General features: G+C 45.7%; 1 protein-coding gene across 1 annotated transcript in view; it reads right to left on the bottom strand.

The window, feature by feature from the left end:
• Positions 1 to 1,483: 1,483 nt before the first annotated feature.
• Positions 1,484 to 18,783, bottom strand: part of UBAC2 (UBA domain containing 2) — a 175,336-nt gene continuing 158,036 nt past the window's right edge. Inside the window, exon 9 of the mRNA XM_012644452.1 lies at positions 1,484 to 2,628. Coding sequence (XP_012499906.1) covers positions 2,521 to 2,628 — 108 coding nt within the window. The 3' untranslated portion in view covers positions 1,484 to 2,520. The remainder of the gene's footprint in view (positions 2,629 to 18,783) is intronic.

Genomic DNA, 18,783 nt, shown 5'->3' with positions numbered 1-18,783 from the left:
TCTAATCCCAAACTCAGCCTAGGCTTATGAATCAGGACTTTAAAGGCAGGTTTTCCTTAGTTTCAGAAGGAGGGTTCACTACAGACAATTTTCCATATTCTTTTCTCATTTCACAATCCAGAATTCTGCTTGCTTGAAAATTAAGTCCAATCTGTTACCGTTTGCACAAAATCAAAAGCCTGAACGATCTTTTCTGAACCTTAGGAAACCAAATCAAATGGCTCGCTGATGCCCTCCTCTGGCACGCATCACCAGCACGGGCCTCCGTCAGGGGTGCTGTCAGCCTCAAAGATTTCCTGCGTCTTGACAGGTGTGGATGTTCTCAGGCACTCCAAAGTCCTAAGGTGGATGGCTGCAGTGTGTCAGGGTTTGCAGGAAGCAAGACTGGGTCAGCGACGGGAACGCCAGCAAGGCAAGGAACACGTGGCAGGAGCGAGGGCAGACTGTGTGCGAGATGGGCCAGAGGCTGGGTATGAAAGCAGAGAAGGGGCTGGCAGCTGCATGACAAGGGTGGAAAATCTCAGGCCACCAATGGGAAGGTGAGGACTTGGCAGCTGTAAGGACCTGGGAAAGAGGCTGGAAGGACTCAGAAAAAACCCGTGGGTGTCTCCCAGCTTTGCCACTATTTAGGGCCTCTGTCCTCTCCTCTCTGCACTGAAGGACTGAAACAGAGGGTCACTAAGGTTCCTGTGGGAAGGACAAAGATCTATGAAACGTAACCACACTCAGGAGGGAATCCTGATTAGCAAACAAACAAGAACTGCTGTGGTTAATAATTTTGAATGGAGGCCTCTAATTAGTGATAGTAACAACCGGGCATTTCCCCCCCACACCCCTCCTGTGAGGACTTTGCTTCTGGTTTGGTTTTACCTTGCTGGGTGCCTTCTGAAGGTGAGAAGGAAGACAAGAGATGGTGTTACTTTTGGATACAAGTTGTTCTTTGCCTGTGTCTTTGCACAGGGGAGTACCGAGGGTGGATTTCAACTTGCCTCAAGGCCTAGACTCTCATGTCTTCAAGCAGCACGCTCTCAGGCTGTCTTGACTGTGCCTTGCTCAGTGAATGAGGTTGGGGACATCTGTGCTACCGTCAACTCTTCCTTTGACCTGACCCAGGGCAACTCAGACTGAAGTAGGGGCCTGTGCTTGGGACCAGCTGGGCTCCTGGAAAGTCACATCAATCCCCATTCCCAGCAGCCCGATGGCCCTCACCAGCCTAAGAAGAGGGCCTCAGTGAAGCCAAGGTTCCAGGTTTTCACATGTAATGCCACTGACCTGGGGTGTTCCGTGGGCGGTGTCACTTACAGGAACAAAAGTGCTTCACTCACTTCAAAAAAGCACTCAAGTCTTCTGAAGAAAGATGAGCAGTCTGGCAAAAAATTTTTTTGTGGTAAATGTACAGTCTAGAACAAAATTTTGTTCAGATTAAGTCCACTGAAAAATACCAAAAAGTAAAACACATTAAAAACTTTATTAAGTATCGCACATCTAAATTCGCATCAATTTGATACACTGCTGCCCATTTTGCAGAACATAACAGTTGCACAATTTCCTCACATCCTAACAGTCAACTCGCTTCGGATCTTTTCGTGCTTATGATGGTCCACCCCGCCCTCCACAGTCTGCTCTGCCTCCCGCCATGTGGGGTCAAGGCCCAGGGCTCGGGGAGAAGCAGCTGCCAGAGGGACTGGCTGTGAGCCTGTAGTGGGGATGGGGTGAGCAAGGGACCGTCTCTCTTCTAGGGCTGAGCCTGCACTGTGCTCTCTAGTCAGCCGCATGGCTCCAGAAGCCTACTGCTCTCTCTGTCCCATTTCACCCCTACCTGAGTGGCTAACTGGATATTCTGAGCAAATTACCCCAGTTAATTTTCATGGAGAATTCCAGAACCTTAAATCGGTACTTGATTACCATTTTTTAATAGGTGTGGGGAGAAGGAACTGGGACAAGTCCCCTGGGCCGGAGCAGCCTGGAATGGGAGTTAGCTCCCCGTTCCTCCCTCAGCCCCTGGAAGTGTGGACACTGACCAGCCACCGGGATTTGAAAACACGTTTGAGGAAAAGAAAGAGATAAAAAAAAGTCCATCAAGAATGATCTGACATGTCCTTTCCGAAATAACGTTCTGCTCTCCCCGTCTTGATGATCACAACCAGGCGGTGTGCAGGATGACGCGTGGCAGTAGGGAGATTGCCACGGCAGCAATTCCCCATCCGGAGTGCTGCTCAACCGTCGGCAGGAATCCGCAATTTTAACGCATTTTCAACACATTAGGAATGAGTGATGATTCTCCAAACTAGGGAAAATGCCCAATAAAAAAATAAAGATAGAAAATACATGCTAATTTAAAGGCAAACTTATTTTGATACTATAACAGTAACGATCTTGGAGTAAAGGGCAGGGGTGGACCACCCTCTCCCCACGAGCACATCAGTGCCAGAGGTGCCTGGTCCTCCAGGCTGATTTGGTGGCAGGGCCATGCCCCTGTCATTCAGCAGCTGGGCTGGTCCCAGTGTTGGCCTCAGACCATCAGTGCTGCAGCAGGAAGTTGGTGGCCACGTTGAGGTCATTATTTGAAGCTCTCAGGGCTTCCAAAGCATCACCTCTGGAAAACCCCATCTCCATGAGCCGGGCAACCTGCAAGCAGACAGAGCAGACACCTAAGAGGCTGACAACATTGCCGTTTACCCACCGGGCCCAGACTGTTACATGAGTTTTGTAGCAAACGTCAAACTTATTAAAAAACAAATAGGCTGGGCGCGGTGGCTCACGCCTGTAATCCTAGCTCTCTGGGAGGCCAAGGCGGGCGAATTGTTTGAGCTCAGCAGTTTGAAACCAGCCTGAGCAAGAGCGAGACCCCCGTCTCTACTAAAATTAGAAAGAAATTAATTGGACAACTAAAAATACATAGAAAAAATTAGCCGGGCATGGTGGCGCATGCCTGTAGTCCCAGCTACACAGTGGGAGGCTGAGGCAGGAGGATCGCTTGAGCCCAGGAGTTTGAGGTTGCTGTGAGCTAGGATGATGCCACGGAATTCTAGCCCGGGCAACACAGTGAGACTCTGTCTCAAAAAACAAACAAACAAACACCCCCTTCCCCGATTTTTCATTTCAGTGTGAAATGTGATGTTTAACAATTATCACAGGTGCAAATTTTTTAATGCTTACTGTATGTAACCAATACATATGCACTACCTCATGCAATCTCTATTTTATAGACAATGAAATAAGGCTTCTGCGGTTCAAGTGACCTGCTGGGACCAGGCCTCAGAGCAGGTCAGCACAAGGAGCCCTGAGCTCACCGCCAGGCCACACTCCTTAGGGTCAAGTCTGATTCCCGAGGAAAAACTCAGGAAAGTCGTGTTTCCATATGCATGAGCACGACTGCATTCTGCAAGTTTCATGCCCGATGGTAACAGTGCACTTTCAGCCCTTGGTGTCACACAGTTGGGACGGTGTACTTGGGCCCTCCTGACAGCTGCTGCATTTCCTGAGCACCGTCGCAGCCTGGGCTTCTGCAGCAGTAGCAGCCAGGTGCACAGGGGCTAAGCCTGGGGTAGCAGCCCAGGGAGGCAGGGAAAGCCACCAGGGCCAGGGAGAGGCAGGCTTACATTTTTTGGACCACAAATCCCGATTCTGTGAATAGAGAAGTTTCCTGTACTTTTCCATACAGGCACTCTCCAATGGTGAAATAGGCATTGTTTCTAAAGCGTGTTCGTACCTGTTTTCCCGATTAAGACCGTATTATAAAAATATTTACGGTTCCAGACCAGCCACAGGAATCTATTTTTTCTACTTATATTAAAATATACTGCACTTACAATAACATAGAAGATGATACTCTTGTAAATGTTGAGATTTTTGGCAATTTGCGCCCTAAAGAGGCTTTTGTAGGCTGACCTGAAGACTTAGTCATGGTTTCTAATTTTTCTTTCTAATAGAAAGCAAAGTACTTGGTGCTACACGGTGGAAGAGAAGAGGCCCAATACTTCCTTTCCTCAGGGGACCCCAAGGGGTGTGTGGGAGTGGGTGGTGCGATGCGGGGGTGGCTGGGGGGGCAGCCGTGGGCGGGGCCTAGGTGACTAAGAAAGGTGCAGAGCGAAGTGACCACGAGGCCTGGACACTCAGACCCTCCTCCCCCGAAAGCCTTAGGGAAGAGTTGAGAGGGAACAGGGGCATGCAGGGGACACTTCTCAGAAGCTGAGTTCCAGCCAGTGTTTTTTCAAACTGAGGACATCATCCGTCTCATTAATGGATTAAGACTAGGATTAAAAACTGCACCTAGTAAGGGAGTTCCTTCCAGAAACTTCCATTTCAGCTCTCAGTATGTGGTCTCATGCAGTGGGCTGCATTTCTCACTGTGGCTGTGATCAGAAAGAGCCGACAGGTGCCTTCTGAGACCAGCCTGCACCGTGGGAAGGGCTGCTTTCAGGAGAGCAAGAGGGAGGCGGTGGGCCAGCACGTGTGACCTATGGCGCCCATAGGTGACTCACACTCAACTGCCCAGGGCTGATGGACAGCATGGAGAGAACGCAGAAACCTTCCAGTTTCTTTTCCCACCCAGGCAAGACCCACATTTTCAGAACACCAGCTGCAGCTGAGCGCTTTCCCTCACTGCCAGATGGCTGCAGGGCACGAGGGCAGCTCTGCTGCCCAGAGGGAAAGTCACTCCTCACGCGGAGCAGGATCTGCCTCTCACGAGCTGCCATCTGGGGGGCTACATGGGTCCTAATTTTGAACTAGGTGAAAGCAACCCTATCCCGCTTTCCTAGGTGAGGCCCTTTGAGGGTGATGGCCACTCCTCCACCTCTTCAATCCATTTGCTTCTCTGGGCCAACGCCCCGGCTCCTGCATCACCTCTGGCCTATGAGGGCACCTTAGCTCCCACCCTGGCTGTGTTGCTTCCTATGCCCGGGAAGCTCTTGCCTTTGCCCTTGACCTGTGGGACCCCTGTGCACCTGCCCTTCCCCACGTCTCCCAGAGCAGGAGGACCCTATAGCAGGAGTCTTTGAGGTGCCAGTGCCCTCTGTCCTGGGCTCCTTGGGGCTGCATTTGTGGGTGGATGGCTTCGCCCTGCCACTGTGCTGCAAACTCTTAGGATGAGGCCAGGGCTGCTTTTGCTCATTCTTGCATTTCAGGATCCAGCACCGAACTTCAGCCCAGTCCCTCCCTTTCCGCACTCTCCCGTGTGTGTGCGCCATCTCACACCACGGTGCCCAGGACCAAGTGCAGCACCATGGGCATGGTCTGACCAGCTTGATGGGCAGGGAGGCAGTGGCCTCCCCATGATCTCAAACCTTTGCTTCGATGATCACAGTGGAGCAATGATGACTAGGTGCACACGTGTGTGGACAAGCGTGTCCATGCTCTTGTGTAGTGAACTGCATCATCCTGGTGTGGCCAGTCAAGCTGGGGTCTGCTAAAGCCCTCAGGAATTTTCACAAAAAGTGCTCTCAAGCCAGGTTTCTTAGATCCTACCTTGATTTTCTAGGTATAGGACTGTACACATCTCTGCCAAATTCCGTCTGTTTTCTAGCCAATCATAATGAATTATTCAATTTTAATTTTGTTGTCTACTATGTTAATCATCTCCCTCAAACTTTTGTCATGTCCGAATTTGATGAGCAAACCTCTATGACTTCATTTAAGTTATTACTGATGAAAACGTGAAACAGGCCAGATCAAAGACAGAGCCCAGAACTCATGAGAGACCTCCCTGAGTGTTCAAGTGGTCAATCAACAGTTCAACCAGTTTCAAACCCGATTCATATTATCATTATTACCCATGTCAACAACACATCTCTTAAGGCGATGAGATATTCACAAATGTCTTGGTGATATCCTGTGTTAACAGGATGAGTTTGGTGTCCTTAGACCATAGCAATCTTTTGAATGTTCGCAAGTCATCTGCTTGGTAATCTGTTTAGGCTTCTGCCAGACATGAAACAGCAATTCTGCCATTTGACTTTCAGAATTCACACTTTCCCTCTCTGTAGGAGCATTCTGAAGGGAGTGTCACTCCCGTGCTTTCTCGAGCTCCGTCAGGCCGTGCAGGGAGAGGGGCTGGGGCGCAGGGTTGGATACATGTCACGAGGAAGGAAAAAACCCCTCTGATGTAGGCAGTCTCTCCATTCTTGGGTTGAAGCAACCTTTTATTATGTTTATTTCAATCGTTTCCATTTACAGAACACTGGCATTGGGGGAGATAACTTAGGACATCACGAGTTGGTGGCTCTACCCTCCTGTCTGTTATCCACCACCGTGATGCCATGGCCAATCTCAATGACTTTAAATGGACTGGAAAAGGCCACCTTTACCATCACTTTTCTGTCACCTTTAGTACTGCAAGCCTAGCTGAGGACTGGCTGCATCTTTGCACCTAGCCGGTAGGAACAAACCTATCTGCTGTCCACATTTGGCAACTCGGGGATTTGGTAAATCATGACTCATAATCTGGAGCTGATGGAGCATGAATCTAGACTAGGTGGGAGAGTAAGGCCACTGCCTGAGGTTTCCCTCCATGGGCTATGAATTTGGTTTGGAATCCAGAAGATGCAGATGATGGGCCGGTCACCAAGGCCAGCAAGACTGAGCAGTGGCTTGGACTGCATGCCCCCTGGACAGGGAGGAGTCCCTCAGGTCTGGGATGGCTGGGCTGTGTCCTAAGTCACATGAGTGATGTCCTGGCGTGAGAACGAAAACTTTCTCTGGGTGTGAGACTTCCTTCCCAGTTCATTCTCTCTCACTCGTGAACAACCACACATGCTCCGGTGCTGGTTTTGACAGCTGAGCCCAGCTTTTCACAGGTCTTGGCACAAGAGTGTCTGCCGCTACAGGCTTGCAGCAGCTGGCTCTTTGTCCTCCGAGGGTTGCCGACCACGCCCCGTTAGCCAAAGCTTCAGAGTTTTATGTACTTTCGGGGGGGTGAGACGATAAGTGTGATTAGAGAATTTTCACTGCTGATTGACTTGGTATTTTTACCAGATTAAAAAAAATTACTAAGTAGCAATGGTGCTATGATAGCACAGTTCTTTTAAAACAAGAACAATTACACTAGGAAAGGGTGTCTGTGAGTTTCCCCCAGCACCCAAAACAAAACACCCACGGACACACGGAACTGAATGTTTGGGCTCAGGCACGAGGTTGATAACCGGCTAGCGAATACGAGGAGGGATGGGACGTGACACCCACAGCCCTGCCACTAGGCCGAGTGTCCCCTGCTGTCCTTTCTTCCGGAAGTTTCAGTGGTTTACAGTTCAGATGATAAGAACTGGAACAAAACCCAGCAACACAGACAACAGACGGCTGCAGCTCTCTTTGGCGGATGCTAAACATTGCTGCTGTGACTTTGGTATTTATCTGCCCAGAGAAGCCCAACTCACCCAACCCCAGTGCAGTTCGCTACTGTCTCTTGAGTGAAAGGCTTATTAGCATGTGAGGCATCAACTCCCGTGCTCAAGTGGCAGAAAGATAAAATTGGGGCCTGCATACACCCATAGTCAGACAAGCAAAATACAGGTTCAACATCCCAATCCAAAAATCCAAAATACATCAAAATCTGAAACTTTCTGAGTGCTGATGTGACACCACAAATGGAAAATTCCACCCCTGACCTCTTGTGACAGGTGGCAGTCAAATGCAGATGCACAACACACAGTTTATTCAGTGTCTCCAAGGGAAGAAAGACCCTCTCAGTTCCCTTCGATTGCAATATGTTCTTTCCAGGAACACCCAGATTCCCCTGTGCAAGCCCAGCAGGGAGACAAAATGGCACATACGGAGGCTGCACATGCCAGGTGTGCTCACGTGCTATGGTGGGGCGTGGGTTCCCCAGGATGCCCCACACAGGGCCAAGACCCACGTGCACTACACGTTGTTTTGCTTATTCTCTGCTCTGTGGTGTACAGATATTGTTGAAAATGTCACAAATGTCAGCAGATCCCTCTATGGGTATCAGTGATAAGAAAAAGAGGAAGCATTTATGTTTCTCCAGAGCACAGAAAGTCACGCGGCTGGAGACCCTGGGCAGCCATGTCAGTGTGAGACGCCTTATCGAAGACTGTGGTGTTGGAATGACCACAGCACGAAATCTGAAGAAACAGAAGGATAAACTGTTGAAATTCTATGCTGAAAGTGATGAACAGAAGTTAGCGAAAAATAGAAAAACACCTCATAAAGTTAAAAATGAAGATCTCGCTGGACCTGTCAGTGTCGCAGTGAACACACGACACTGAATGGCATGCTGATCATGAAACGAGCAAAGATACCACGATAAACTGAAAATTGAAGGGAACTGGGAATATTCAACAGGCTGGTTGCAGAAATTTAAGAAAAAAACATGGCAGTAAATTTTTAAAGATTTGTGGTGATGAAGTATCCGCTGATCAAGAAGCAGAAGAGAAGTTCATTGACGAGTGTGCCAAGCTCATCACTGACGAAAACTTGCCAGAACAAGTCTATGATGCTGACGAAACATCACTGTTTGGTGTTACTGCCCCAGAAAGACACTGACTACAGCACCCCATGCAGGAATGAAGGGCGCTGAGGACAAAATGACTGTGCTGGGACGTGCTCATGCAGCAGGCATGCACGAGTGTAAGCAAAGCTTGTGTCTTCGCTGCTTTCAAGGCGTAGATTTCTTACAAGTCCATTATGTTGCTAACAAAAGGCATGGATCACCAGGGACATCTTTTCTGACTGGTGTCCCAAGCATTTTGTAGCAGCTGCTTGTGCTCACCACAGGGAAGCTGGACTGGAGGACAACTGCAAGATTTTGTTACTTCTTGACAACTGTTCTGCTCATCCTCCAGCTGAAATGCTCATCAAAAATATTGTTTATACCAAACACTTTCTCCCAATGTGATTTCATTAATTCATTAATTCACCCATGTTACCAGGGTACTCTTAGATCAATGAAGAGTAAAGATAAAAACGTTTACCTGAACGGCATGCTAGCAGCAGTGAACAGAGGTGTGGGTGTGGAAGGGTCTCAAAAGGAGTGAGCGTGAAGGATGCCCATGTGCTGTTGCCAAGCTGGGAACACAGAGACTAAAGACACAGTCGTGCATGTCTCACACAACCTGCGGCCTGGGACTGTATTCAGTGGTGATGATTAACAAGGTAGTGACTTTGAAGGATTCTGTATGCCAAGTGAGAATACAGAATGATATCTGACCTTCTTACATAGGCAAAAAAGACACCTTCGGAGTGCAGCAGTAAACTGGAACAAGTGCACATCGAAGAAGCTTCTCACGTCGATAATGAGGCGCCAGTTGTTCATTCACTGATGGATGGTGAATGAGCTGAAACGGTTCCGAGGCAAAGTGACTGCGGTAATAGCGATGATGAAGATGACGTTGGGAACACTGTAGGGAAGCGCCTATAGACGACACGGTGAACATGTGTGATGGGCTTAGTGAAGGACTAGAGCAGTCAGGGTGCATTCATAATGGAACAAGAACTACGTCAGTTTATAAGATCTAAGAGGGACTTCAAGACAAAGAACGCTGTTAATGAGGCCAGATAGCTCTGGAGGAATCATTTTAAAGAATCATCCAGCAGAATGGTTCCTCATCCCTAGAGAACCCACCTCCTGGTCCCTCAGGTTTCTTCTCACCTAAGAAAAAAAAATACAGTGTACAGTAGCCTCTTAATAAAAACACAGCATGGTAGGTGGAGACTGAGCACCTGCCATCGTTTCTTGTTGCTGTTGTCTGACAGCTGAGACAGTACTCAGGTGATGCTACTAGCTGCTTAGTGACCCCAAACACATTATTTTTTCACTGTATTAATGGTATGTCATATTTTTTACTGTTAAGTACTTACATGTGAATAAGTTTAAGACTATGATTGCTTAAGAGAGGAATCACGGTGACGCCAAACAACCACAGAATGGGTGGCTGAGGTAGTGACATCTTTGCTTTCTGAGGCTTTAACGTACACAAAATTTGTTTCATGCACAATATTATTTATAATTATCAAACTACCTTCAGGCTATGTGTATAAGGTATGTATGAAACATAAAAGAATTTCATGTTTAGACTGGGGTCCCATCACCAAGATATCTATTTATATGCAAATATTCCAAAATCCAAACAAATCCACAATTTGAAACACTTTTAGTTCCAAGAATTTCAGATAAGGGATACTCAGCCTGTATAGAAAAAAACCAGAGGTTCATGTTTCCTTAAAGCAAAGATTCGGGGGAGGCTGGCAGCCCCCTTGGTCTGACTGTAGAGCAGGAGAACCAGCCCAGCCATCAGGGTAGAGCCCTGAGTCAGCCTGGTGTGACCTTAGGCAGGGACCAAAGGTCTAGCTCTCAGTTTTCTCAGTTTTGGGGCTAAGAGGTGTGTATGATATGAGAGAGGCTCAGACAGTGGCTGGCACACAACAGGTGCTCAATAAACATCACCTCTTATGATAATTATCATCCCACTGCAGAGCAACTGGGCCAGGGTTGTGACCATCTCTCCCTCCTAAGCCCTCAGGCCTCAGTTCAGAGGCTTTGCAATGTGACAAAACCATCCCCAGCTTTTGTTTTCCACATTCCCTTTAATATGCTTCTGCTTTATTGGCTTTATATCCTTCGTTGGTCAAGAATGATAAGTCTTTATAAATACACACATAGGCTCAGCACCGGCTAGAGAAGGCTCACTGTGAAAGTGGGTATGTTTAGCTATGTATCTGGGGGGCGAAAAGGACCAACAAGCATCTGGAGGACAAAATGGGAAAGCTGGGGAAACACAGAACTCTGCAAAAGAACACGCTCCGAAAGGTACCTTTTCTGATTTGAGCAGAGCTAATGGCAGAACAAGGCATGCTTTGTGTCTTGATAGTGCTGGGTTGCCTGGGTTTGCAGTAGTCTGGAAAATTTAAAAAATGCCCCTTAGGAACTTCCTAAAAAGTCTTTCAACATTCCCTCTCCATTTCAGAGCACAGTAGCTTCCTCCTTCTGCTCGGGCATCACAGGAAGTTTCTGCCTAAAAGTCCTCACCACAAAACATCAGATTAAAGTACAGTTTGGTTCCTAGCCCCCAAATCTCAATGATCCTTTCCTCTAACTTCATTTAGAAACCAGCTATAGTCGGGTTAATCTCCAAACAGGGTGCTACATGTTCCTGTCTTCCGCATCTACTTATTCACAGACACTAAAGTTCTCCAAATGCAACATCCAAGGCCTGTGTTCCGTAACTGAAAGCTTGACTTCCAGAGGTAAGGTTCAGAGATAATACGATTTAAAGGCTACCAAGCAGCAGCTGGTACTGCAGCAACAGTAAATCCTAGCTCCGCCTCCTCTCTGGGATGGAAACCCACTTTTGGACATGTTGAGGGTGCCCCAACGGAGCAAATCGTGATGCTGTCAGCTGCTTTGCATCAGTGGCCCTCGCAGGCCCCGGAGTGACACAGCCCCACAGCTGGCTGACCAGACAGGGGAAGAAGGCAGGAAAGAACCACAAGAGCACTGTCACCATCACGAGAGCACTGTCACCATCACGAGAGCACTGTCACCGTCACCTGACAATGTTCCATAAGAGAGCAAAGAGGAATATGTTTTTCCTACAACATGCTTTTCAAAGACAGACTGCACTGAATGAGAAAAAAATCCTCCAGAGATGGAGACGGATCTATACCAGTTTTCCTTTCCTTTTAAAAATTTTTTACTTTTACACATCTTCTGTGATTGGGATATGTGTCCCTAATATCTCATGATAATTCTTACTCAAGAAAACGAATGGAATTCCGCTTTGGCACTCCACTGGCAGTTCAACGCCTCTTTGACACTAGCAAAATGGGGCGTTGGTTCCAAAAAGATCTCTAACAACTCCCCGCAGTGGAATACACCTCTGCCTGGCTTGTTTAAATACAACTGCGGTTTTCTTCAACTTCCCTTTAGCTAAGGGTGTCAAAAACAAATGGTTTTTTGGGTTCTTACTTCCCAAATTCTGACGATTGCAGAGAGCAATGACCACCTAAAGGCGGCCCCCACCCAATGCTGATCTCAAGTTGCATGTGGGGCGGCACGCACACCCCGCTGGAGAAGCCAGGCATGCTGCCCCTGCGCTCACGTCATAACCAGCACCTGCCACTTGTTGACAGCAGCTGCTCCTCCCTCACACTGCAAGCTCCCTGTGGGGCAGTACAGGTTCTCCTTCCCTGTCACCCGACATCTCTCTTCCTTCTGTGAACTGCTGAATCCCCTTCTCACACCTGTTGGCTGAATGAACGGTCCCTGGTTGTTTCATGTCCCTGTCTGGCTCTGGGCTGCCTGTGGCTCCGCGTCTTTGCACTCCTGCTGCATGGTCAGGGGCTGGTTCGTAGCAGGTCCTCAGTGAGGTCTGGATAAGCTCCTTTGCATACACCTGTTACAGTACCCAGAAGAATGAGGCACCCACAAAAGTTGGTTGATTATTTCATTGCTACCCAATGTTTCATTGTAACAAATCTAACTTTGGCAGCTTATTAGAAAACTCATTTCTAATCTAGTAGAGTTAGCAGTGGAAAGATCTGACGTAGTACCACTCTTTTTTAAAATTTCAGAATATTATGGGGGTACAAATGTTTTGGTTCCGTAAATTGCATTTGTACCATTTGAGTCTAAGTTGCAAGCGTGCCCATCCCCCAGATAGTGTGCACTGTACACGTTAGGTGTGAATTTACCCATCCCCTCCTCCCCCTCCCACCTGCTTGATTTCTGATAAACGTTATTTCCACTATGTGCACATAAGTGTTTGTTTTTCCACTCCTATGATATCTCACTTAGAAGAATGATCTCCAGTTCTATCCAGGATAATACAAGAGGTGCTAGATCACCATTGTTTTTTGTGGCTAAGTAGAACTCCATGGTATACATATACCACATTTTATTAATCCACTCATGTATTGATGGGCACTTGGGTTGTTTCCACATCTTTGCAATTGTGAATTGTGCTGCTATAAACATTCGAGTACAGGTGTCTATTTTATAGAATGTCTTTTTTTCCTTTGGGTAAATACCCAGTAGCAGGATTGCTGGGTCAAACGGTAACTTTTAGTTCTTTGAGGTATCTCCATACTACTTTCCATAGAGGTTGTAGTAGTTTGCAGTCCCACCAGCAATGGATGAGTGTTCCTATCTCTCCGCATCCACGCCAACATTTGTTGTTTTGGGACTTTTTGATATAAGCCATTCTCACTGGAGTTAAGTGATATCTCATTGTGGTTTTGATTTGCATTTCCCTGATGATTAGAGATATTAAGCATTTTTTCATGTTTTTTGGTCATTAGTTTATCTTCTTTTGAAAAGTTTCTGTTCATGTCTTTTGTCCACTTTTTAATGGGGTTGTTTGATTTTTTTTATTGATTTGCTTGAGTTCTTTATAAATTATAGTTATCAGCCCTTTATTGGATGTACAGCATGCAAATATTTTCTCTATATTCTGTAAGTTGTCTATTTGCTCTAATGATTGTTTCCTTGGCTGTGCATTTTTAAGTAAAAACAATAGTTCTAAAAGGGAAGTTCACTGACCACACCTTCAACTTCAGCCCTTTTCTAACCGGTGCTGGAGTACCTGCGTACGTCAGGCTCTGTGAGGGCTGGGGGAAAAGCCAGGCCTGGTCTCAGCCGTCAGGGAGCTCACCATCTACAGGGAAACCTGACTTCACATGAGGCACTAAACCAACACCCAGAGCACTGCAATGACAACATTTCATTTTTTTTTTTTCCCTGAACACATTCTGTACAGACAATGACAACATTTCAAAGCAGAAGTACAAGGTGTGCCTTGAAACAAATATTAACAAGGGACTGCTCTGAGAAGGTATTTTGGAGTTTAGGTGGGTTTTTTGGAGATAGTGGTAAGGAGGCCTGAGATGAGAAGAGAGGAGAGAACCTCACTAAGATTTGGATTCCCTGATACTAAATACATTTTGTTATTTATCAGTTAAGATTGGAAGTATCTTGTGGGTTTAAAGCCATTCTCTCTCTACTTGGGCTAATGGAAATCTCAGAGGATATAAACGGAATCCACACGATGTGTGTCATGTGTGTTAAACAAAAGTTATGGGAGCCACTGTTTTAGACTGAGCTCCTGTACTAGGCCCCAACAGCCCAGATCAAACCAAAATGGAGTCACTTGTGCTAAATGCCACATAATCCAACTGAACCTTTAAGGAAGCAGATAGCTCTTTGAACAAGCAGCCAACAGGAGATTCCAGTCTACCTGAGTCAGCATAAGTAGTCCCCTCTGCTTTAACCCTTAAAAAAAGCAATCTGAAGTACCTCGATTCTAACCAATCAGTTATGTTTCTTTGCTCGGTTTCCTTGTTCCCACTTTACAAACCCCACTGTTCTGCTACTGCTCGGTAGGAGCTCTCATTCCATTTTCTAGAATGGAGGCTGCCCTGATTCATACATTGTGAATAAAAACCAATTAGATCTATCACTAAATTTGCTGTAACTGTGGCTGCCGACATGTGTTATAAAAGTGTTATTAATGTTCTAAGCAGTAACATCTCTTGTCCGGGTCAGAGTCTTCTAAGCACCCAGCTGCACCGTGTTTCCTGGGCAGGGACGGATGAAATCACATCTGTGCTTACGATTCTAATCCCCTCTTCCTCCATGTCTAGCTGTCCTCCAGGGAAACCTGGTGATGTCATTTCCCGTATAAGATCCTTCATGGTTCCTCAGTGCCTAGAGCATAACAGAGGAAGTCCACCCAGCTTATGTGAGGCCTGCCTGGCCTCTTTCCCACTCAGCTTCTAGAATACCCAGGCAGTGCTCCTGGCCTGTCAGTCTCCTCCATGCTAGCCCACCTGCCTGTGGCTTCCCACTCCCATGTCCTTGTCCCCAGGCCCCTTCTCTGCAACATCATCCCACTGACAGCCCTTTCTCAGCTTCAGCAGCACCTGCACACCTCGACAGGGCTGTTCCCCTGCCTGTCTCTCTGCCCGAGGCTTGGGACTCCTTGCGGGCAGGACACTCTGCCTCATCTATCTCAGTGTTTCCAGAACCTAGCAGTGTTTGGCCCGGTACAGAGCAGGCAGCTGGTAGTTGCTGGCTGACTAAAAGGAAGGAAAGACGTGAATGGGAGAGAGGAAGCGGAAATTTGTTCATCTTCCTTTTGTTAAGTCCTAGCTTTGGTTTAGTTTTATTTAACTTCCTTGTCTGATGTCACCTGAATGGTCATTTTCCAAGCTTGAGGCGGATTCAAAAGAGACAAACTTCATTAAATTTTTTTCCCCTTTGGTTTAAAAAAAAAATCTCAAGCAAACATGACAAAAATTTCATTTGTTAATTCTGAGTATGGGTGTAGTATAAAAATACCTCATTAAAAAAAGGAAAGAGAGAGAAATAGATAATTTTTATTACAGTAGATATCTGAGCACATTTGATTACTAAAAAGGATTTATTGAGTGGACCTTTGTTTTGGCATGTTCTTCTTTGTTGTTGACAGATAAACAGTTTTTTATTCTTCTTCCTCCTCATCTTCCTCTTCCACCTTTTTCTGGGCAACTCTGGCAGGACCCTTTGTCCCTTGAGACTTAGTCGGCAATACTTGCTTGTATTTCTCTGGCAGCTTCCTTGCCTTGCTGCCTGTGGTAAGGCTGCTTCTCACTGTCACTTGTCACCCCACAGCTCACCTGGCTTGCCTGCTATGTCTCCAACAGTGATGCCAGGGTCTGTGGATTTCTGAATATCAGGGCGGAATTCTGAACAGACCTGAAGGAATCTGAATGGTGGTCTTTAGGGGACATTAGGGTCCTTTCTTGTCTCCCCAAGCTGGTCATCATCCTTTATTTGCCCACCAGAGCACTTCCGTCATTTCATCAAATTTAGACTTCTCTTTCCCAGATACTGTCTTCTACCTCTCAGAGCACTTCTTGGAAAGTCCTGCAAAACTGACAGTGATCTCTGGGTTTTTCTTCCTATGTTTCTCCCCACATGTCTGCACAAAGAAGGCACAAGCACACATTTTGCCCTTTGGTTTCCAGGATCGCCTCCAGCCGTCCTGTTGTGGGTTCGATAGCCCAGGCACTGCTCTCTGGCCTTGTGCTAGCTGCCTCCACCACAACCTCCTTTTTGGCACGTTCTTAAAAGGGGCTAGCTAAGAAGGCATCGCCAAGGGGTGATGAACTGCGAAGGGGCTACAGGTCTAGTCACCAAACAACAGGAATGGATTTTGAAGAATTAAAAATCCAGAATCTTAATGACAGAAAAAGTAGAAAAGGTGGCAAAAGATTTCTATGGCTGTATTTAAAATTACTGGATTTATTAAAGGATGCATACTCGTAGAATATTTTGTTTTCAAAGTACATGGTATGCATTTCCCATCTACGAGGTTTCCTTGAAGAACTGTCACTAAAATTCCTAATGTGTTTGTTTATAGCAGAAAAAAAATCATTTCTATTTTTCTTGATTTAGAAAATTATTAAGCTTCTTAGTGCATTAAAATTATATGACTCTGATATTTAAATGAAGAAAATACAAACATATTTAATTGAAAAATTAAGCCTAAAAAGGTTTTGTTAATTTAAGCCATTTTAATATGTTATTAACAAGTAATATTTTAGATAGTGGCTGGCATCAATGAACTAATCAAGAGATCACACATTAACACATAAATGTCTAAACTTTTTGTAAACATCTTGAGGGCAAGAACAATACCTTTTTTATCTTTTACAATCTCTACAGCACCTACCATAAAAAATACCAAGAACCTGCAGAACAAACAATGCCAGTGAGAACCTTGTGTCTTTAATGCAATGATGTCTGTAACAGTCATTTTTGGGATAATCAAGGAACATGAAAAATAAGATTTGGAAAATCAACGAATAAGAAAGTATATGTTGAAAACAACCTCTCATGTATTTACAACTTCTCATAACACAGAGCAAGGAAGAATTAAATGCTGTTTTAAACTGGTATCAATAACATGTTAACCTCACTGTTGCCATTCTGGGAGGATCAAGGAAAAATGATTCATTTTAAAAAAAAAAACCTTAAAGACTTCAATCACATACATTCTTCTCATCCTCCCTTTTTGACACTTTCTTTTTTCAAAGTGCCAAACTAAGAATTATGTCACCTTTAAATACCTTGTATCGTTAACGGCTGCCCCGTGAGGAATGTGACTCACTGTCATATCAAGTAAACAGTAATATAACAGAATTTTGATATTTCTTTTTACCTGAATTTGAGAATAGTATCTTGTTTTTTAACTTGTTACTATAAAGATCTTACAAATGCTGAGTTATTGGGCTTCATTTTCTTATCCACAGGGCTAACATATGTCCGGAATTCTCTAACGGAGGTGGAAGAGAAGGAATCCACCTGTCAACCCTAAGAGTTGCTGAAATGATCAATCTGAGTCGAGAAGCTGCAAGTGGAGGGGCTGGATCAATTAATCCAGCACATTCAGTTGGTTTCTCTGAAAAACACTTTTCGTGGCCTAACCAGGGGTGGCAGTGGGCGCCCCGCCCAGGGGCACCTTCTGAGTTCCAGAAAAAGGCAGGACCCAGTTTTGCCGCAGAGGTTGGGTGCCCTGGGTCTGACTGGAGTTGTTTACACTGGGGACAAGGGATGGGGAGGTGATGGCCTGGATGGTGTGACCAACTGTGAAATGCTGACCTCGATTTGTTTTGTTTGCTGAGAAGAAAACAACACAGGCAGAAGGAAATTTCAACATGTTATTACAGCAATCCTCCAAACTTTCACAGATTTTTTTAAAACTTTCTAATTTGAAATAATTTAAAACTTAGAAAAGTTTCAAGAATAGTACCAAGAATCCCTTCTTCCTCTTCACCCAGATTCACCCATTGTTATTTTGCCATGGTTGCATTCTTTGTACACACACACATGCAAACACATGTGCATATGCACACACATGCTCCCATGTATTGTCCTGAGCCATTTAAGAGTGGCCGCACACATCACGTCACTTTTCCCCTTAATACTTCGGTGTATATTTACTAAAAGCAAGAATATTTTCTTTCCTAACCACAGTCAGCATATACCAAATCCTGGAAATTTAAAATAATTAATACTAATGTCCAATTTACAGTCCAATTTCATCAATTGATCCTAAAATGGCCTTTCACTAAAAAACTTTGTTTCCAATGCAGAATCCAGCCCAGGATCATGTACTACATTTAGTAGCATGCCTCCCTTGTCTCCTTTAATCTGGAAGTCTGTGACATGGTATTTTTGAAGAATACAGGTCAGGTATCCTACAGAACCGCAGTTCCCAACCCCCAGTTTACAGCCTGGTCTGTGGCCTGTTAGGAACTGGGCCATGTATCACTGCCTGAGGTCCCCGATCCCCCATGGAAAAATTGTCTTTCATGAAACTTAGGAACCAGGCTGCACAGCAGGAAGCGAGTGGTGGGTGAGCAAGTGAAGCTTCACCTGTATTTACAGCCGCTCCCCACTGCTCACATCACTGTCTGAGCTATGCCTCCCCCACGCCACATCTGTGGAAAAACTGTCTTCTATGAAACCGGCCCCTGGTGCCAAAAAGGTTGGGGACCGATGCTATACAATGCCCCTCAAATTGGGTTTGTCAGATTTTCCTTCATGATCAAAGTTATGCACGTTGATTGTAACACACAACTTATCTATCTTTTTCAGGATCTAAACACGATGACTCTTTGTTTCATTATCAGAATGTTAATTTTGATAACCTGGTTAGGTGGCATCCAATTTCTCCACTGCACAGTTACTATTTTCCTTTTGTATCAATAAATAACTTGTGGGGAGATAATCTGAGAGTACAGATGCTCCTCAACTTAGGACGGGGTTACGTTATGTTGCATCCC

Source organism: Propithecus coquereli, unplaced genomic scaffold (assembly GCF_000956105.1).
Source record: "Propithecus coquereli isolate 6110/MARCELLA unplaced genomic scaffold, Pcoq_1.0 Scaffold212, whole genome shotgun sequence".
Lineage (NCBI taxonomy): Eukaryota > Metazoa > Chordata > Mammalia > Primates > Indriidae > Propithecus > Propithecus coquereli.
The sequence above is the reverse complement of the archived record's forward strand: the minus strand, read 5'-3'. Positions and strand labels throughout refer to the sequence as shown.